This window comes from Microcaecilia unicolor, chromosome 2, assembly GCF_901765095.1.
Source record: "Microcaecilia unicolor chromosome 2, aMicUni1.1, whole genome shotgun sequence".
Lineage (NCBI taxonomy): Eukaryota > Metazoa > Chordata > Amphibia > Gymnophiona > Siphonopidae > Microcaecilia > Microcaecilia unicolor.
The window spans coordinates 163,516,638-163,534,955 of NC_044032.1; the positions used below are offsets into that span (position 1 = coordinate 163,516,638).

The 18,318-nt window shown below is 41.0% G+C and overlaps 1 protein-coding gene across 1 annotated transcript in view; it reads right to left on the reverse strand.

The window, feature by feature from the left end:
- EFNA5 (ephrin A5) overlaps positions 1 to 18,318 on the reverse strand; it is a 619,210-nt gene that overhangs the window by 58,505 nt on the left and 542,387 nt on the right. Inside the window, exons 3-4 of the mRNA XM_030193452.1 lie at positions 2,218 to 2,283; positions 1,730 to 1,810 (exon numbers count right to left, since the gene is read on the reverse strand). Coding sequence (XP_030049312.1) covers positions 1,730 to 1,810; positions 2,218 to 2,283 — 147 coding nt within the window. The remainder of the gene's footprint in view (positions 1 to 1,729; positions 1,811 to 2,217; positions 2,284 to 18,318) is intronic.

Consider the following 18,318-nt stretch of genomic DNA (forward strand, 5'->3'; position numbering starts at 1 on the left):
TTTGTAAGTGTATGTGCTTTGAAAATGAGTCTCGTAGTTTTCTAAGAACAGAAACGCTGAACGATGGTTATACATCAAAGCTGCTCACTAGCTGTTCTCTCTTTTCTAAGCAGCAAACAGAATAGATTGATATTCCACTGAAATCCAGTTAAGTGCTTGCTATGCTTAAACTTAGATAATCTACTACCTCAAAAGAAAAGCATCTGAAAAAAAAAAAAAAAAAGAAACATTAAAAAGTTAGAACCTGTATAACCACAGTCATCTCTCATTTTGTCCTGAAGGAACACCTGTACCTAAGATTTTTTTTTTCTCTGTGAAACCAGTCACCTTGACTTTTTGTCGCCCTTGAAGCAGGGTCACCAGACAGCTCTGGGCTATCAAAGACAGATAAGCAGAACTCAAAATCCACTGAAGTCATACCAAATCTATAGTCTCAGGCTGGGCTCACAAATCAGGGCATCGGAGTGCAGCAGGAAGGTAGTTATGAAGTGATCACTTGTCACTGATTATCTAAAAACCATCTGATCAGCCTCACTCATCTTAAAGAATGCACTCAAGAAATAATTCAGCTCTTAAAGTTTTAATGGAATTGTATTATCTTTAAAACTTTTATTTTTACATTTTATTTGATGCCAGAACTTTAATCTTCACTTGGAAGTATTTTAAAGTACATAAAAGCTTCCAAAATTTAAATGGTGTGCATTTGATTTCCAAACTGTTATTTTTCTATTAAATTTAGGGTTCTTTGAAATTGAAAACAACATGGGAAAAATTTGAAATTTGGATCCATGGAATTGTTTAATCTCCTTACAATCTTCTCTTCTTCCTGCCAATCCCCCGAGCCTAACATGATCCCAAAAGACCCATTTCGAACCTGGACCCTCTTATAGACAGAAGCTGAGAGAAAGAGCAAGACCTCTCCCAATTCAGAAACGCCACATATACTCTCCAAAAAGTAATTTTAAATTAAAAAACAAAAAAACAGTTCCAAGTCAACTCTTTAGGAGAGAGTTGGATGTAATTGAAAATATTTTTCCATTAATAAAATATGTGCTTTCAGACTATATCAGATTTTCAACAAAGGGGAGGTATTAATATTTTCGAAGATTTGGTGCTTACTTTACGCTAGTTTTTGAAAGAGAAAGGCAAAATGGATACCGCGATGTGTAAAATCCTACCAAACAGACTTAACAGCACTAGCTGTTTAAGGAATCATTTCAAGAAATCTGGCATGTTTGAACCATGCACGTGTGTTAAATAAGCAGTGGCCAAGTATGTTGAATTTTCAGACACACCACATGAAGAAAAATGCAGCACACACAAATATCACAGTTTATGTAGATAATAAATCCCTCTCCCCTCCCCCCCCCCACCTCCAATCTCCATAGACCCATACGGTTAAAAGACAAGGTGTTGAGCTCATCAGCATGCCAAGGGAATGGGAGTTTCTTACATTTTGGGCTTTTCTGTTGAGGCGTTATACAGCACAGAAAAGGAGTAACAGCTTGTCTCCCATGCATTAGACAAGTACATTAAAGGAATGAGGATTAACATAAGTAGGCAGTAGCATTAAGGAGCAAGAGTGGAGGAACTGCACCATGCAAGGCATACACAGAAGCAGAAACGAAGGATAACCAAACCAAACGAAACCGAAAAAAAAGGAAAAAAAATACTAAGGCTCCAGCAGAAAGGACGCATTGGTTAAAAAAGATTCTCTAAGCATACTAACCTGCTGGTTCTAATGAATTTTCTACTTTGTCGTTAACATCGAAAACACGATCATGAACACCTATAGTTTTCATACAGCTGTCTATAACAAAAATAGAGATAACAGCCAAATATGTTAGTGAGACACCCTTAAATCTCCCACTTTCCTTCCATTTTTTTATTTTGTTTTAGTTTTTGTTGTTGTTTTTGTCTTTTTTTCCCCCCTTTAAATCAGCGGCACTCCTCAAAGTGCCACGTAATTCTTCCCTTTGCCTTATATGTACAACAATGCGAGAAACAACAAGTTAGCAACCGCTTTCTAGGTACTTAAAAAAGCTTAATGAAGAATGGCAAGAAAAAGTATGATGAGAACTGAACCACAAATGTTGATATACAGAACAAACGACACAAGGTTTTTAACAGTAAAAAGTTGTACCACTCTTTACCAGACCACACAGTAAAGCATGCGCTACAAAGCCACCCTCCAAAGCATCAACAAAATGGACTTACTTGCTGGCCGTACATAGACTTTGAGCTTTAGGCAGGGCCTCCTTCCATTATCTGGAATAGCCGAAGCTGTAAAACATAAGGAAGGAAAAAAAAGAAAAGTGTATTTACTTTGGGTATCAAGGCAAACGTTCTGCATCCTCTTTTATTTTCTAATTATGTGAACATATTCCAGAAAAAGGAATACATGGAGTGTAGCATTGCCACGGGCTTGACTCAGGTTCTATATGAAACCACAGGGGAAAGCGTTTCCCCAACTTTCACAGCTTTTAACGGTGAGAGTATGCTATGTGTGCTGGTTGGAAAGCCTTTCTTTTTTTTGCTTTTTGAACAACTGGCCAGCACCTGCCACTGTAATCATCTTTTAACACATGGCTACACTGGAAAATTGAAAATTAATGACAAATTGAAATGGTTTTCTTGCTGTGTTTGCAAATGGAACAATGAATGCTCAGGTTCCATGCTGTAATGGGGCTCTCAACCTGATGCTCGCATCCTAGTAAGGTAAAAAAACAAAACTTGCATGTGGGTCACAAGATGGCACCCATTGGGAAACTCAACAGCACAATCAAGTTGTAATCAGCTGAAATTTGCTAATTACCCCCCCCCCTTTTTTTTTTTTACAAAGCCGCACTAGCGGCTGCCATGCGGCAATTCCATAAGGACATAAGTATTGCCATACTGGGACAGACTGAAGATCCATCAAGCCCAAACTCCTATTTCCAACAGTGGCCAATCCTGGTCACAAGTACCTGGCAAGATCCCAAAACAGTACAATACATTTTATGCTGCTTATTCTAGAAATAAGGAGTGGATTTTCCGCAAGTCCATTTTAATAATGGTCTATGGACTTTTCCTTTAGGAAGCCATCCAAACCTTTGAATGGGCTATGTTGGCATTACTTCACCGGCAGCCACTAGTGGCTTTGTAAAATGGGGGGGGGGGGGGGATTAAAGTTTAGTGCCAGCTCTTCTGGCATCAGCAGCCAAAAATCCAAAGTTTTAGTTTTTGCGCCATATATAATGTAAAACTTGGTGACTTTCAGCAATATCACTTAGTGGCAGCTAGTTTAAAAATTACCAATAATTTTGGCACTTAGGTTTTCTTATTCCAGACAAACATATTTTTACTAACAATAGCAACTTGCAAGTTAGGGAAGGAGTTATCAATACGGGCTACCATTAAGGAAGGAAGTTATCAGCATAGGCTACTGTTAAACTGGATTATTTTACCACATCAAGTAACTTCAGCATGGGGACTCATTACATAAAATGGGACCCTGTGCTAAAATAACCCAATTTGTGATAAAATAACCCAACTTAATTGCCTGTGTTGATAACTTTCCCCCTTAGATATATTAACTTATGCTATTTTAGCACAGTTCCCGTTTTATGCAATGAAACCAAGATACCAATAACTGAGGTTAACAGTAAAATAACCTATTTTAACTGTAGCCCACACTGATAACTTCCCTCTTTGGATACAAATAGGAGTAACCATTAATTTTAGCCAGCAAAGAGCACTGTTGGATTGAGTCTCACTGTCCCAATCAATACGAAGCAAACAAAAATGGCACACTAACATTTCAAGTATACTGAAAAACTAAAACACACTCATAGACCACCACAAAAAAATCATTCTGCCCATCAGACAATTGCTTCTTCTGGCACAATATTAGAATTACTGGTGTCTCAAGGCAAGTTGGGTTTTCAAACTCTCTTTCATATATATTCAAGAATTGTGCTTGCATGCAAACTGCACGACATGAAAATACAACTCATGAACATTCGTGGGAGATGAGACCCTTGAGGATAGAAGTGTGAGAGTCTAGAAAAAAGTGCCTATTATTAGAAGGACAGTTTGGTCTGGTTCACTGAAGATATATTCATTCTGTAGCTGACAAATAGTGAAAAAAAAATCTTATTACATTAATAGCTTATCAGTTGTTTATGCAAAAGGTGATGCACAGTAACTGTCCGATGCTCAATATGGAAAATGAATATTTTAAAAGGTTCATTCTCTCAGCAGGACTATTTCAGTAGAATAGGCACTTGGCCATGACGCATTTAAAAAGGCCAATTACTGACACAGAATGTCATTTTAGAAGGCTCACATGGCTTTTGCATGGGGAAATCATGCCATTTACATATATAAATGCCCTAAGGGGCAATTCTATAAAGTATGTGCTAACATTTGTGACCCTGCCTGGGGAAAACATGACTAAAATCACCAGAAACAAAAGATTAGGTTTTAAAAAATTCTGTTAGAGCAAACAATTTATAATACAAGCAGCCAAACCTCATCCTTTCATGTGAATTTTTTTTTTAAAAAGTTACCGAAGTTCAAACATGTAACTTTCTCAGACTGCTTATGGACCCATGACATGAAAAAATCGGCCATTGTCAACATTTTGAATCTGCGATTTTAGTCACATTTTCTTAGAGATGGTCACATTTATGTACCAATAGTGTGTATAAAATCATTGGAATATTGGCATAAGCATGCTTATGTGTCCATCTATTCATGATTAAATAATACTTATAGGCAGTTAACTTGTTTATAGCAATAATCTAATATGCAACAATACAAGCTATATCATCAATTACTAGGTCCAAATATATTTTATTCTCAAAGAAATTATCTTTAAAAAAAGGAAGAAGAAGACATCAGAAGCTCAGCGACCTGCCCAATTATTCAGGGGGTCTTTTACTAAAGCCTAGCTCGAGTTATCTGCTGCAGGATCCATTTTATTCCTATGGGCCCTGCTGCAGATAACTTGAGCTAAGCTTTAGTAAAAGACCCCCTCAAAGTCATGTTTGACTTTGGGCAGGTCGCTGAGCTTCTGCATGCGCATAGGTCCTTAAGTGCCTTTGGAAAAGGACCCCTAAATTTTTTTTAAAAAGGACATGTCAGGAGATAACAGGGGCAAGATGGCGCCTGCAGCAGAAACTTGAAGCACTGCTCTCTCCAGTCCGTGTGCCTATTAGACGCTACCAGACCCCAGACTGCTTTCTGCGGTCATGGGGAAAAGGAAAGGTTCCCAGAAGGCTCACCCTCCAACTTCAGAGGCCCCGAGGAGCATGGTACAGTCCACCATTGGGGGAGCATGGATGCTTCGAGTTGCAACTACACAGCCCACTTCGGGAGGACCAACTGTACTGGTGGACCTCAGCACTGACCGGGTATCTCTGAGCCCGGATTCAAGGCAGTCTCCCTTGCAGCCCGGAACGATAGAGACTGGTGTGGCATGTTGATCCCATGAGGTAGGAGATAGCCTCATTAGTGGAGGGGCAGCCAAGCAGAAACCTTTGTGAGTAAGCCCGACTGCAGAAAAATCTGTACCACAAACTCAAAGTGGAGGAGAAACCTTCTGGAGGTTAAAAAAAAAAAACAAAAAACCTCTGCTTGTGGATATTGTTCAACAGGCCACAACAACTTTGGACTCCCTGTGGCAAACTATCAGGGCCATGGACTCCAATCTTAAAGTGGCATTTACAGAGTTTAAAACTGATTTTGGGAAGAACATTGAGTACTGTTAATTTCTCACGGGGAGCAATTGGTGAAACACGCTGAATAGATAAATGAGTTTAAATAGGTAGAATTGACTTTAATGAAAGAAAGATCTTTAATTGCCTGGAAGCTGGAAAGGATGGAGAAAGAACAACCTGAGATTTTTTAAACTTTCCCAGCCCTCAGATTGTTTCTCTGGTTGAGATGATGTGTAGATACTTATCACTGTTGAGAATATTCCACCTCTAGTGAGAACCCAATATTTGACTCTTGGAGGAAAACCTGAAAGCTCAACTCCAGTTGGAGCAAAAGGAGACTCTCTAAGGAGCTCAAATTAGCAGGTTTTTTGGAAAGTTTGCTGGAAGTGGTGACATATAAAACAACTTTACTCAATACTTTCGCTTTGGAGCATGATAGAGACTATGGGCCCTGTTTACTAAGCCACACAAACCTTTTAGCATATGCTATAAATTAGAACGCCTACAGCGCGGCTTAGTAAATAGGGCCCTACATTTTGAAATTATATTTTCGTCATATAAATGAACAGTGTTTGGGTTCAAATGTGTGTATATTTCCTGACTTGACTCAAGCTATACAGAAGTGCAGGAAAGAATTCTTGGCCCTTAGGCCAAGAGTCCTGGCTTTGGGAACATCATCTATTTTGAAATTTCCTGTGAAATGTATTTCTTATCAAAACAAAAATTCCTTGTTTTTTTAACCTAAACAGCTAGTTGAATTTATTGTGGCCAGAGAAGAAATTGGAGTTGTGGTTAGCCCTGAAGTAAACCCTGGGGAATGACGCATCCAGCTGTGGACTATCGTAGTTTATTTCTGCTTCTTTGATATTTAGGGCCCTGTTTACTAAGCTGTGTTACAGGCACATTAGCGTTTTTAACACGCATTAACCATGTATTCATGTTAACTGTGTACATGCCTACAATATCCCTATAGGCACCTACACGGTTAGCACGTGTGCTAATTTTAGGCACGTTAAAAACGCTAACACTCCTTAGTAAACAGGGCCATTAGTCATTTTCTTTAAATTTAGTTTTTTCTTTACTATTCTTGTCCATAAAACTCGTGGCCTAAATAATATATTATTGTGAGTATTATGTTTTGATTTTTGTATAATTATATTTCTAAACTTTTCAGGTTTATTAACAACATATACTTGATTGTATTGATAAAAGGATAAAGAAAAAAAAAAGAAAAAAAAAGAAAAAGAAAGGCCATGTTAGGGGCAGAGAGTGGGCATTGCTATGCTAACCAGTTAGTGCTTCAACATTAACTGGTTAGCATAGCATGGCTAGTCCTAGAGCCAGGGCTTTTTTTTTTTTTGAGGGGGTACTGAGTACCAGCACCTTTTCCATTATCTGCTAAAATTGATCCATGGTCCCCAAGTTTTAATGAAAGAGCTCAGGATCTACACACAAATTCTACCTTGTCATAGATTCTGTGACTGGTTGCAAGGGGCCTGGCTATTGTGGGGTGGGTCCCTCAGTGATCACCCCATCCCAGAAGAGTGGCCATGCATTTGAGTACCGGCACCTTTTTCACTAGAGAAAATGCACTGGCTAGAGCCCTTACTGCTTATAAAATAGATTGCAGTAAGTGCTCATGCAGTAATTTCAGAATATGGCTTCGTGCTAATGGCAACATTAGTGCATTGGTTTTAACGCAAAAAAAAGGGGGGAAAGAAAAAAAGGCATTTTTATGGCTGCGGTAAAAATGGTCCTAGCACGCTGTAAAGACCCTTGTAATTGTGCGCAGCTTAGTAAAACGACCCCTCGATTCCTTTATTGGGTTTTTCTGGATGTCCTACCTTGTTAAAATCTGGTACCTGGGCAAAACTCTGAGTGATGCACTCTTTTCTGAGCTTGTTTTTTTTAAATAAAATGGCTGGTACTTACATTTACACTCTTGCACGTCCTTATATATATTTTACAAAAGGCTCTACGTTCTTATTTTCCACTTAGACATCCTATAAAACTGTGCTTAGATTTAAAAAAAATCCCCTTTAGAGTGAATTATTTTGAAAAACAAACATCCATATTGCCAGTGCTAACCTGTTGTCTGGCTATTCAAAAAGTTTTTTTTATATAAATTTGACTCCATTAACTTTAAGGTAACAAATCAACACATCTACTATCTTCTTTCTACTCCATAAATTTCAGTGTCTAGGTGCTGTTCAGTTCTGGCATAACTTTTATGGTAATTACACCACATAATACAACTGCAAGAAACTAAGAGGTTGTTGTAAAAACATAATGGTATGTTTCATACCATTAATTATACTGGTATAGTATCATTTTATTGTCAAGAAATATCTTTCACCTTGCTTGCACATACAAAATCAAATTATAAATTTAGGCTATCAGTGGACTCCACAGCTGAAAAGACTTGGCAAAAATCCATAGAACTTTTTCACATCTTTGTCACTTCTTCATATCAGATAAACATATAAATTACAAGGGTGCCATTTTACTAAGATGCATTAGGTGCTAACATGCACCTAACACAGCAAAATGGCCTCACACAGGATGCTCTCAAGCATTCCGTGTTAGTTTTGCCATCTGTGTGCACTGTGTGGTAATTATTTTTACAGAGGTGGCTTGTCAGGGCAGAGAATGGACGTGGATACACTAATCAGCTAGTGTGCTGACATCACTGGCGCACTAACTGATTAGCGTATCCATAATGCGGGAGTCCTAATCGCTCCCATATTAATTTTTTTAAATGGTCATGCCCTAATGCTAACAGCACATGGTCAGAAATAAAAGAAATAGGGAAAAGCCCATTTTGACGGCCACGCTACAAATGGGTCTAGCACATAGGAAAGGCCTGCATAAGGACGCACTAAGCCTATTCCTTAGCGCAGTTTAGTAAAAGGGCCCCAAATTATTATCATTTGAAAATGTTTTGTAGCCAATGGGAAGTAAGTTTGTTGGTCACAGTTGAGTTACCATGAAGGTGTGTCCATACTGGTGAGAAATCACTAACACAGCTGGTATTCATTTAAAAATTTTAGAAGGGTCAATGGTGAGATATGGAAGAAGGAAGCCTGCGGGGGCCAGTGCGGGCAGCAAAACTAAATCTCTGCAGACGTCAAGACACCTCTGAGGTACATCGGGGAGGGATGAGGGGATTCAGAGAGGGAGTCTTTTGGGGAGGAGTGGTGAATGAGAGAGGAAATCCTGAGCTAGGGGGAGGGGTTGGAAGGGCCCAACCAAGTTAACTGTGGGTCAACCCTAGTAGATCTGGCTATGCCACTGGTTCAAGCTTTGGAGAAAATTCTTTTTGCACAGGACTGAGACACAATTGTACGGAAGGTTGTCCTGCTATTGCTATGCACTTTCTGTACCGACGCCCAACAAAAATCCGCAGCACAATTCACACAACTTAAGAAAGTTAACATGTACAAGACTAAGAATGTGACTCAGAGGTCCTACATATCCAAAGAAAAACCAAATAAATCTCCCTACATGGGTATTTAGACTATCCCCACTTTGAAGGCATAACCTAGTGGTTAGAGCACCAGGCTGACAATCATGGAAGCCACGTTCAAATTCCACGACTGCTCTTTGTGATCTTGGGTAAGTCATATAACTCTCCAGTACATCAGGTACAAAAATTAGATTGAAAGCCATCCAGGGACAGGGAAATAACCTAGCATACCAGAATGTAACTCATCTTGAACTGTCCAGCATGAGACCACTTGTGTTAGGGATCCACAGGAGCTCAGTTTTTCTTTGGTTCAGGCAAAGTTTGTTATGTTTAGCTTGATCTTGAATTGCTATTAAACAGGTAGACAGATTATTCAGGGCTGTAGGTTCAACGGGTATGAGCTGCAAATCATTGGTGTAGATGTAGAATTGAGTAGCCATCGACCAAATCAGCTCAGCTAGTGGCTTGAGGTAGACTATTAAACAAAATAAGTGACAGCATTGACCCTTCTCCACCCCAAAGGTCAGTGTCCATGGTGGCAATGAGGTGCTGCTGAACGGTATGCATTGTGGCCTATCTGACAGATAGGATGCGAACTAGGTAAATACTGCACCACTGATATCTGTTTATTCCAGTCTACTAGCATAATATTGTGGTCCACTGTTAAAAGTTGCACAGAAATCCAGCAGTACTAATACCAAGATGAGTTCGTTGTTTTGCTTTCTATGTTGATTATTTGGTAGGGATACAAGGACCATCTCTATTCCATAACTGGGTCTAGCCAGTTTCTCTCTTCTAGGCAGTGTGATTCAGCTGAACACAGACTGTTCTATAAGTTTTCCTAAAAATGGGATACCAGCTGGTAGCTTGTGAGCTCATCCTGGTCGTTGTTCTTTAGCAAAGGCTGCACCACTGCCCTCTTAAATTCTGTTAAGTTCACAATTTTTGTGGTCCCTTCTACAGGGACCCTGCTTGCTAGCTGCACTTTGATGGGCGGGTCAAGAGAGCAGGTGGTCAGTTGAAGGCTTCTCAGGATTTTGCCAAGGCCCTCCTCTGTTATTGGGTTAAGAGAGTCCAATATGTTTGTATAAGGAGAGGGTAAGTTTAAGTGTTCCTGGCTGAATGGCATTTGTTGGGGAAACTAAATCATTGCATTTCAGTTCTGAATGTGCAGGCTAGTTGTGTTGTGAGGCCTTTTACAAAGAAAAAGTATCAGCAGATAAAACACATGTAGAGTGAAAATGCCATCTACAGGTGCTATTTCCATCCCTCAACCAAAAAATAATTCCGGGAATGCTGCCTGCTAAGGCAATTAAAAGCATGTGCACTGTGGACAATGAACATAAATTAATGTGGACGGAACCTTTCTACCAATGTAAATCACTTTGAAAACTGCTCTCCCCATTACCTCACTTCACTGTCACTCTTTTTCATTTCATAGAATGACATCACTAGATATATCTAACTGCAGAAGCACAATGGAAAGGGTGACCGACTATACTCTCATTCTGCACCTTGACTAGCTTGCTACACACATTGTAATTTAGATCAGTTCCTTATCTCTTGCTTAACTATAAAAAAGAATTTGCCTTGAGTTTAGCTAACCATCAAATTATCCCAACTGACTGTACCACACATCTTGTTTCCATCATATATCTGCTCTTGGTCCCTCAGCTATATGGTAAGCTGTGCTGTAGAAAATCATTAGCATCATATCCATGTTAGCTGAAATTCTAATGCATGCTTATCAGGTGATTCATTAGTATGCTAACATTGTATTATATCTCTGGTATTTGAATTCCAGTGCCGTTTAATGTGTATATTTTTAATACTGTTTCAAGGTAGTTCTATTATTAGGGTTAAATTTACTGTGTTCAAGTTTACCTCTTTTATTGTATTTATGTTTATACTTGATTATTTTACTGTTGTTATGCCGTTAAACTTGTAAGTTTTATGTTAAACTGTACCTGTTGTACAACACCTTTGGTGAATCTCTCTAGAAAGGTGGTTAATAAATCCCAATTTAAAAAATAACCCACACAGTTGTAGGGAAATTAGGAAAAGCTGAGCACTTAGCTAGGGGCCCGATGCACAAAGTTTACCGTGCTTTAGACTGGTTCTAACCAGTCTAAAGCAAACATTATTTAGCAAGCAATATACAAAGGGTTTTCCATGGCTCTAATGTGTGCAGTTAGCAGCCATCAAGAACCCCATGCAAATGAGCTCATTAGTATTTTAATGTGCATTCCAGGTGACGCACAGCTCTTGAGCACCTAGCTCTAACAAACTAATTTTACGGCTGCTTTGGAGCTGTTAGAAGAGGAAGGAAACACACGCAGGCAGTTGCAAAGCCTGCCTGATTGTGCTCCCTACCTCTCCCCCCTCGCAATACCCCCTGCAGGTAATTCCCTGGTGGTCTGGTGGACCCCAGACACCGATCCTTGCACCCTACACTCCCCCCACCGACATCCCCACAAACTTCCTTGGTGGTCCGGTAGACCCCAGACCCTATGACACATCCGACCCCCCCCCCCCCCACACACACCTCCTGACCCCCCCCCCCCGACAAAATACCCTGGTGGTCCAGTAGACCGTACCACCACAACAAATGACCCTGGTGGTCTAGCAGGAGGGTAGGAACAGCAGCTGGGGAGGGGTGTGTGAGGTCCCTCTGGACCACTAGAGGATTTTGTCAGTAGGTGGGGTCAGGAACTGCGTGGGGGTTAGGAGGCGTCAGAGGTAAGTGCAGTCCACTAAACCACCAGGGAATTTTGTCTGGGGGGGGGGGGGTCTGGGGTCCACCAGATCACTAGGAAATTTTGTCAGGGTGTGGGGGTCGGGAGGCACAGGGGTGTCAGGTACGGGGGAGGGGCTCAGGGTCCAGGGCATCAGAGCTGTCAAATGCATTTCACAGCAGTGTCAAAAGCATTTGACAGCTTGGGCTCCCAAACAGTGAGCAATGCGGGAGATGCGTGCATCTCATTTGCATGCAATCCCCTTTGTGGATCGCCCACTGTTTGCAACTAGTGAAGTAGCTGCATTTTATGAATCGGTCCCTAAGATTCCATAATCATTCTCTGACTGTTAGCTTACAGAGAACATGGCTTATTTCATGGGAGATCAATATACGTAAATGGTTTTGGAATAGTTCGATACAGTGTAATCAAAGGTTTTTTAGGGTCAAAATTTCTGTTGACACAACACGGAGGGAGAGGAAACAAGGTAATAATACAACAATCAAGTACTCATTCAATAATGAGATAATATAGAAGGTGTCGACTGTGGTATATTTATCCAATGTTACATTAAACTATTCAGCAACATTTATTTCAATGTATAGATATCAAAGTATGCGATTCAGAATATATTTTACATGATTCCTGAAAGTATTTAACATTAATTTTTTTTTCAAGACCAGTTAGCAGTATTAGATTGTAAAACAGGACTGAAAGATAAATCTACCTGGTCCTTTGAATCCAGTGCTTTGGAAATTAAAAATCTACCCTCCTGTTTACTAAGCTGCGCTAGCTGCTGCCGTACGCTAATGCCGACACGGTCGCCAAGATAATTTGACGGTATGTGCAAGATCCACTTTAAAAGAACTGATGAACAATAATGACTTATTAAACAGGTTGATAAAGAAGGAGATATAGTGATTTTAGTCAGGCAGGATTATAAAAAGAGATGTTAGTTAATAAATTGCAAAACGTATAAGAAATTAAGGGGCCCTTTTACTAAGTCGTGGTAGGCTCTATGCGCATGCAGCGCATGCCCAAAAGTGACTACCACCAGGCCAGCACGCCCCCCTGGCAGTAATTTCAGATTTGGTGTACACCCATAATGTCTGGGTGAATTATTTATTTCCTTCCATGCGCGGGAAGTTGGTACGCGCCGACTGGTCACCACATGTGTAGTGCGTGAGCCCTTACCGCTACATCAATGGGCTCAGGCTGGTTTTTAGACACGTGCTGGTTTCAGTTTCACCACATTGTAAGAAGGATATATTACTATTTAAGAAAGAAATTTTCTTAATCTGATACATCCCAAAATTCCTTTCCTATATTTGCTACCAAAAATGCACAAGTTATGAGCAATCCCATGGAGTCCAGTAATTTCAGGACAGGTTACCATTTGGAGTATTTGCTGGTTTAAGTGGACACACTTTTGAAATTGTTTATGTTCAAGATACCATCATACCTTAAAGATTCTACTCATTTTCTGAATTGAATTGCTGAGCTACAATTATTACCATGGGATAATATCAATGTTAACCACCTTAGGTGTCAAATCATTGTATGCTAGTATTCCTAAGGACCAAGCTTTACAAGTCATCAGACAATATTTAGAACTGAGAACTTGACAACTTGAAGTACCATCAGAGTTTATTCCCAGTTCAGCAACAATTGCATTAAAGATTTTTTTTTTTTTAAGTACAATAACCAACAAATTTCTGGAACTGCTACGAGAGCCATCATGGCCTCCTCACTAACCAACTTATTCATGGCTGAATTTGAAGATGAGCTGATTGCATGTTCATTTTGGCTCCAATTTATTGCTGAAATATTTATGTTGTGGAAGGAGGATGAAAAACTACTGAAGTCCCCGTACTAAGGTATGCTAACGGATTTAACATGTGCTATTGAATAGCATGTCGTAAATGTACACAGCCTATTGTATACCTATGTACATAAGTACGTTAAGTATTGCCATACTGGGACAGACCAAAGGCCCATCAAGCCCAGCATCCTGTTTCCAACAGTGGCCAATCCAGGTCACAAATACCTGGCAAGATCCCAAAAAAGTACAAAACATTCTATACTGAATGACACTTAATACACACTATTAGCATGTGCTAAATCCATTACTGCACCTTAGTAAAAGGACCTCTTTTATTGGATTTCGATAAACAGTTAAATTCATGCAGGGAAGACATAAAATTAACATTACATTTTCATCATCACAAAATATCCTTCCTTGACGTACTGATGAAGAATTTGCTTAGATGAACTACAAAACGTTTTTAGGAAGGCAACTGATTGTAAATCATTTTTGCACTATATGTAAATCATTTTTGCACTATACGAGTTTTTCTTTAAAAAGAAGTTTGCCTTTTTGCAATTTTTGTATATAAAACAAAACAATTTTGAAACAAATACAGTGTGACTGTTTTTGGTGGTTTACTCAAAGAAAGAGATGATCCAATATGTAGTTCCTAAGTCCTTTACTGATAAAAATACCATGTGGCCAACATTTCGCCCACTACTGGGCTGCTTCAGGGTATAGCTACAAGTACAACATATAAATTAATAAGAAAAAAAATTACAATTAACATAAAAACACACAATAACTAGAAAGAAGCAAAAGAACACAATAATAAAGATGCCCATAAGAATATAATGGGTGTCTTATCATTTAGTGCACACTAAATCCATTAGCGCATCTTAGTAAAAGCATCCTATAATGATCTATTTACATAATTATGCATCTCATTACCTGTTTTGCATAGAGTTTGAAATGAACATCATGACCGCTTATTGCAAGATGGGGCAAGGACTGGACAGAATACAAGTGGAAATCGGGCTGGACTGCACAATGCAGTTTGTCCACGGTAACAGCATCTGCACTAATCGTGAATAAACTTAATGCACAGTCAGCAACGTTTCTATGTGCTACATTCCAAACAGCCTTTACACTTACTGGGCTAGATTCTGTATATGGCGTCCAAAATGTAGGTGCATTGGAATAACGCACCTAGCACTATCCTATAAACTGCATCTACAGTAAGACACCTTTTATAGAATAACATATTGGCCGGGCAGGGGCGTAGCCAGACTTCAGTGGGAGGAGGATCCAGAGCCTGAGGTGAGGGGGCACACTTTTGCTCTCCCCGGCGCTGCCGACCCCCCGCCGCCGCCACCAACTTTGACAACCCCTGCTGACGACCCTCTCGACCCCCCCTCTCGCCACCAACCCTCCCCCGCTGTCGGCTACCTTTGCTGGTGGGGGACCCCAATCCCTGCCAGCCGAGGTCCTCTTCTTCCCGCGAAGGCTTCGTTCTGTTACTGACGTCCTGCACGTTGTACGTGCAGGACGTTAGAATCACAGAAACAGAACGAAGCTTTGCAAGATGGCTTCCTTCTGTTTCTGTGAGTCTGACGTACCTCAGAAACAGAACAAAGCTTTCGTGGGAAGAAGAGGACCTCGACTGGCTGGGATTGGGGTCCCCCACCAGCAAAGGTCGCCCACGGCAACGACGGGGGTTGTCGGGGGGGGGGGGTCGAGAGGGTCGTTGGCAGGGGGTCCAGGGTCAAATCTACGGGGGCCCAGGCCCCCGTGGCCCCACATAGCTACGCCACTATAGCCGGGGGAACAAACATATATTTAGACACAGCCATTTATGCCATTGAAAACCTTGTATAGATGCCTGCACCTAAAAGTACGTGCATTCCCCTGAATTCTAGAACATATGTAAATGTGACTGATAATCTCGACATGCCCACATTCCTCCCATGGCTACGCCCCCTTTTTCAGTTACATGTGTTGGAATTGCTGAGTACCTTTTTTTTTTTTTTTTAGAATACACCAAAAAGGAAGCGCACGTAAATTCCAATTATTGCTAACTAGTGACAGTAATTGGTTGTTATAGGCCAATTATCACAAATTGGCTCTTTGCTCAATTGAGTAGCATGCGAAATTGGCCATGCACACAATTTTAACATGTGCTAAAATCCGAGGGACTGTGTGTTAATAATAGCTGCTAAACGGACCCTTTTACTAAGGTGCACCAAAAAATGTTCTGCGCTAGTGTAGGCACATGTTTTGGACGCGCGCAGATCAATTTTTCAGCGCTTGGAGAAAAGGCCTTTTTTGTGGCTGAAAATGGACGTGCAGCAAAATTAAAACCAGCGCGCATCCATTTTCGGCTTGAGACCTTACTGCCACCCACTGACTTAGCGGTAAAGTCTCATGCGTTAACCGGGTGGTAATCATCAGCTTGTGTAAACTGTCGATTACTGCCAGGTAAAATTACCACCCGGGGCATGCGGTAGCCGGGTGGTAGTTTTAGTTTGAACGTGTGTTAGAAGTGCAGTAAGTACAAAAAATTACTATATTTAGTAAGCACACCTCTTAATGAAAAAAAGAAACCACACACAATATATAGGGGTCTCCTGTCTAGGTTACCCCAGTTTTTCCACCCTGTGTCAACTTTCCTTTGGCTCTAGACTAGGTCCAGGAGTTAGGCTGTAGGGGGCAGGAGGGGTGTCCGCCGGGCACAATACACAAGACAAAGTCTTCATATTCCATACGCTGGAAAGAGCCAAGAAATCTGCCATATTCAAGTGAAAGAAGAAAATAAGGGGTGTTGCTTTCACCACCTGTTGAGAATGGCATGAGAGTCTGTCTGCATCTGAAAGCCTAAGAGAAAAGCAGAAAGCCATGATGGGCTTTTTCTCTTGTTCTTAGTGACAGGCAGTTGAGAAATGCTAACAGCTGGCTTTGCTGTAGGATCTCACTAAGGCAAAGCTGCAAGGGGGGGGGGGGGGGGGGGGGGGGGAAGCTTTTCCTAACATTTACAGTAACTGATATTATTTAGGATACAGCATAGCATTTCCACTTTGAGGAAATTATATTCTCAGTTCATCTTGGAGACTCACTGCATTTATTCAGTTAACTACATATCTCTGTGTGGGCACCATAAACCGAAGTAGTTGAAGTTTCCTAAATAAATATGTTTCACTTATTCAGACACAATTAAAACAGTGGCAGCAATACCACAAAGCCTAGAATAATATTAAACTGCATGAAGTAGATATTCATAATAATAAATCAACATGTGGAGGATAATATAACAGATCACCAAGCTAAGCAAGAACCCTCCAACAGCACTGCTTCCAGTACAGGGTGGTGCTTCAATACAGTATTATGTTTTCAATTGCTAGGGATAGGCAAGTTCCCTGCAGACCTGAGAACTTGCCTGTCTCTCATTTGCCTGTGATCAAAGCATACTTGGTTGTGCTTTGCTGACCACTTCACTCTAAAGATCAGTGCTTGCCTGCTCTGTCACTTTGTGTGGATGACCTGCATGATTCAACCAGCCACTATCACTGATCAGTATTCAGCTGGCGATGGTCAGCATTTCTTTAAACATGGCCCATGACCCACTAAATTAGATATCCAAGTCATTTGTGGACCTAGAACATAAGAGTAGCCATACTGGGTCAGACCAATGGTTCATCTAAGCCCAGTATTCTGTTTCCAACGTTGGCCAAGCCAGGTCACAAGTACCTGGCAGAAACCCAAATCGTGGCAACATTCCATGCTAAAATCTCAGGGCAAGCAGTTACTTCCCCCATGTCTGTCTCAATAGCAGTCTATGGACTTTTCCTCCATGAACTTGTCCAAACCTTTTTAAAACCCAGATATGCTAACCACTGTTACCACATCCTCCGGCAATGAGTTCCAGAGCTTAACTATTCCTCACTATTCCTTGACAAACAGGACTATTACACCCAATTGACTAATTCTCTGAGCTCTAACCCTCGTCGTCTCTTCACCACCCTTAACTCCCTCCTCAAAGTGCCCTCCGCTCCCACCCCCCTCGCTCTCTCCTCAATCACTGGCTGACTACTTCCGTGACAAGGTGCAAAAGATCAACCTTGAGTTCACTTCCAAGCCACCTCCTCCTCTTCACCCTTCAACCCTCTCCCTCAACCAACCAACCCAGACCTCCTTCTCCTCCTTTCCTGATATATCCGAGGAGGAAACCGCCCGCCTTCTTTCCTCCTCAAAATGCACCACTTGTTCCTCTGATCCCTTCCCCACCAACTTACTTAACACCATCTCCCCTACTATCGGGACCCCCTCCATCTGTCATATCCTCAACCTCTCTCTCTCCACTGCAACTGTCCCCGACACCTTCAAGCATGCCATAGTCACGCCACTCCTCAAAAAACCATCACTAGACCCTACCTGTCCCTCCAACTACCGCCCCATCTCCCTCCTACCCTTCCTCTCCAAGATACTTGAGTGCGCAGTCCACAGCCGCTGCCTTGATTTTCTCTCCTCTCATGCCATCCTCGATCCGCTTCAATCTGGTTTTCGCCCTCTTCACTCGACAGAAACAGCACTCTCTAAAGTCTGTAATGACCT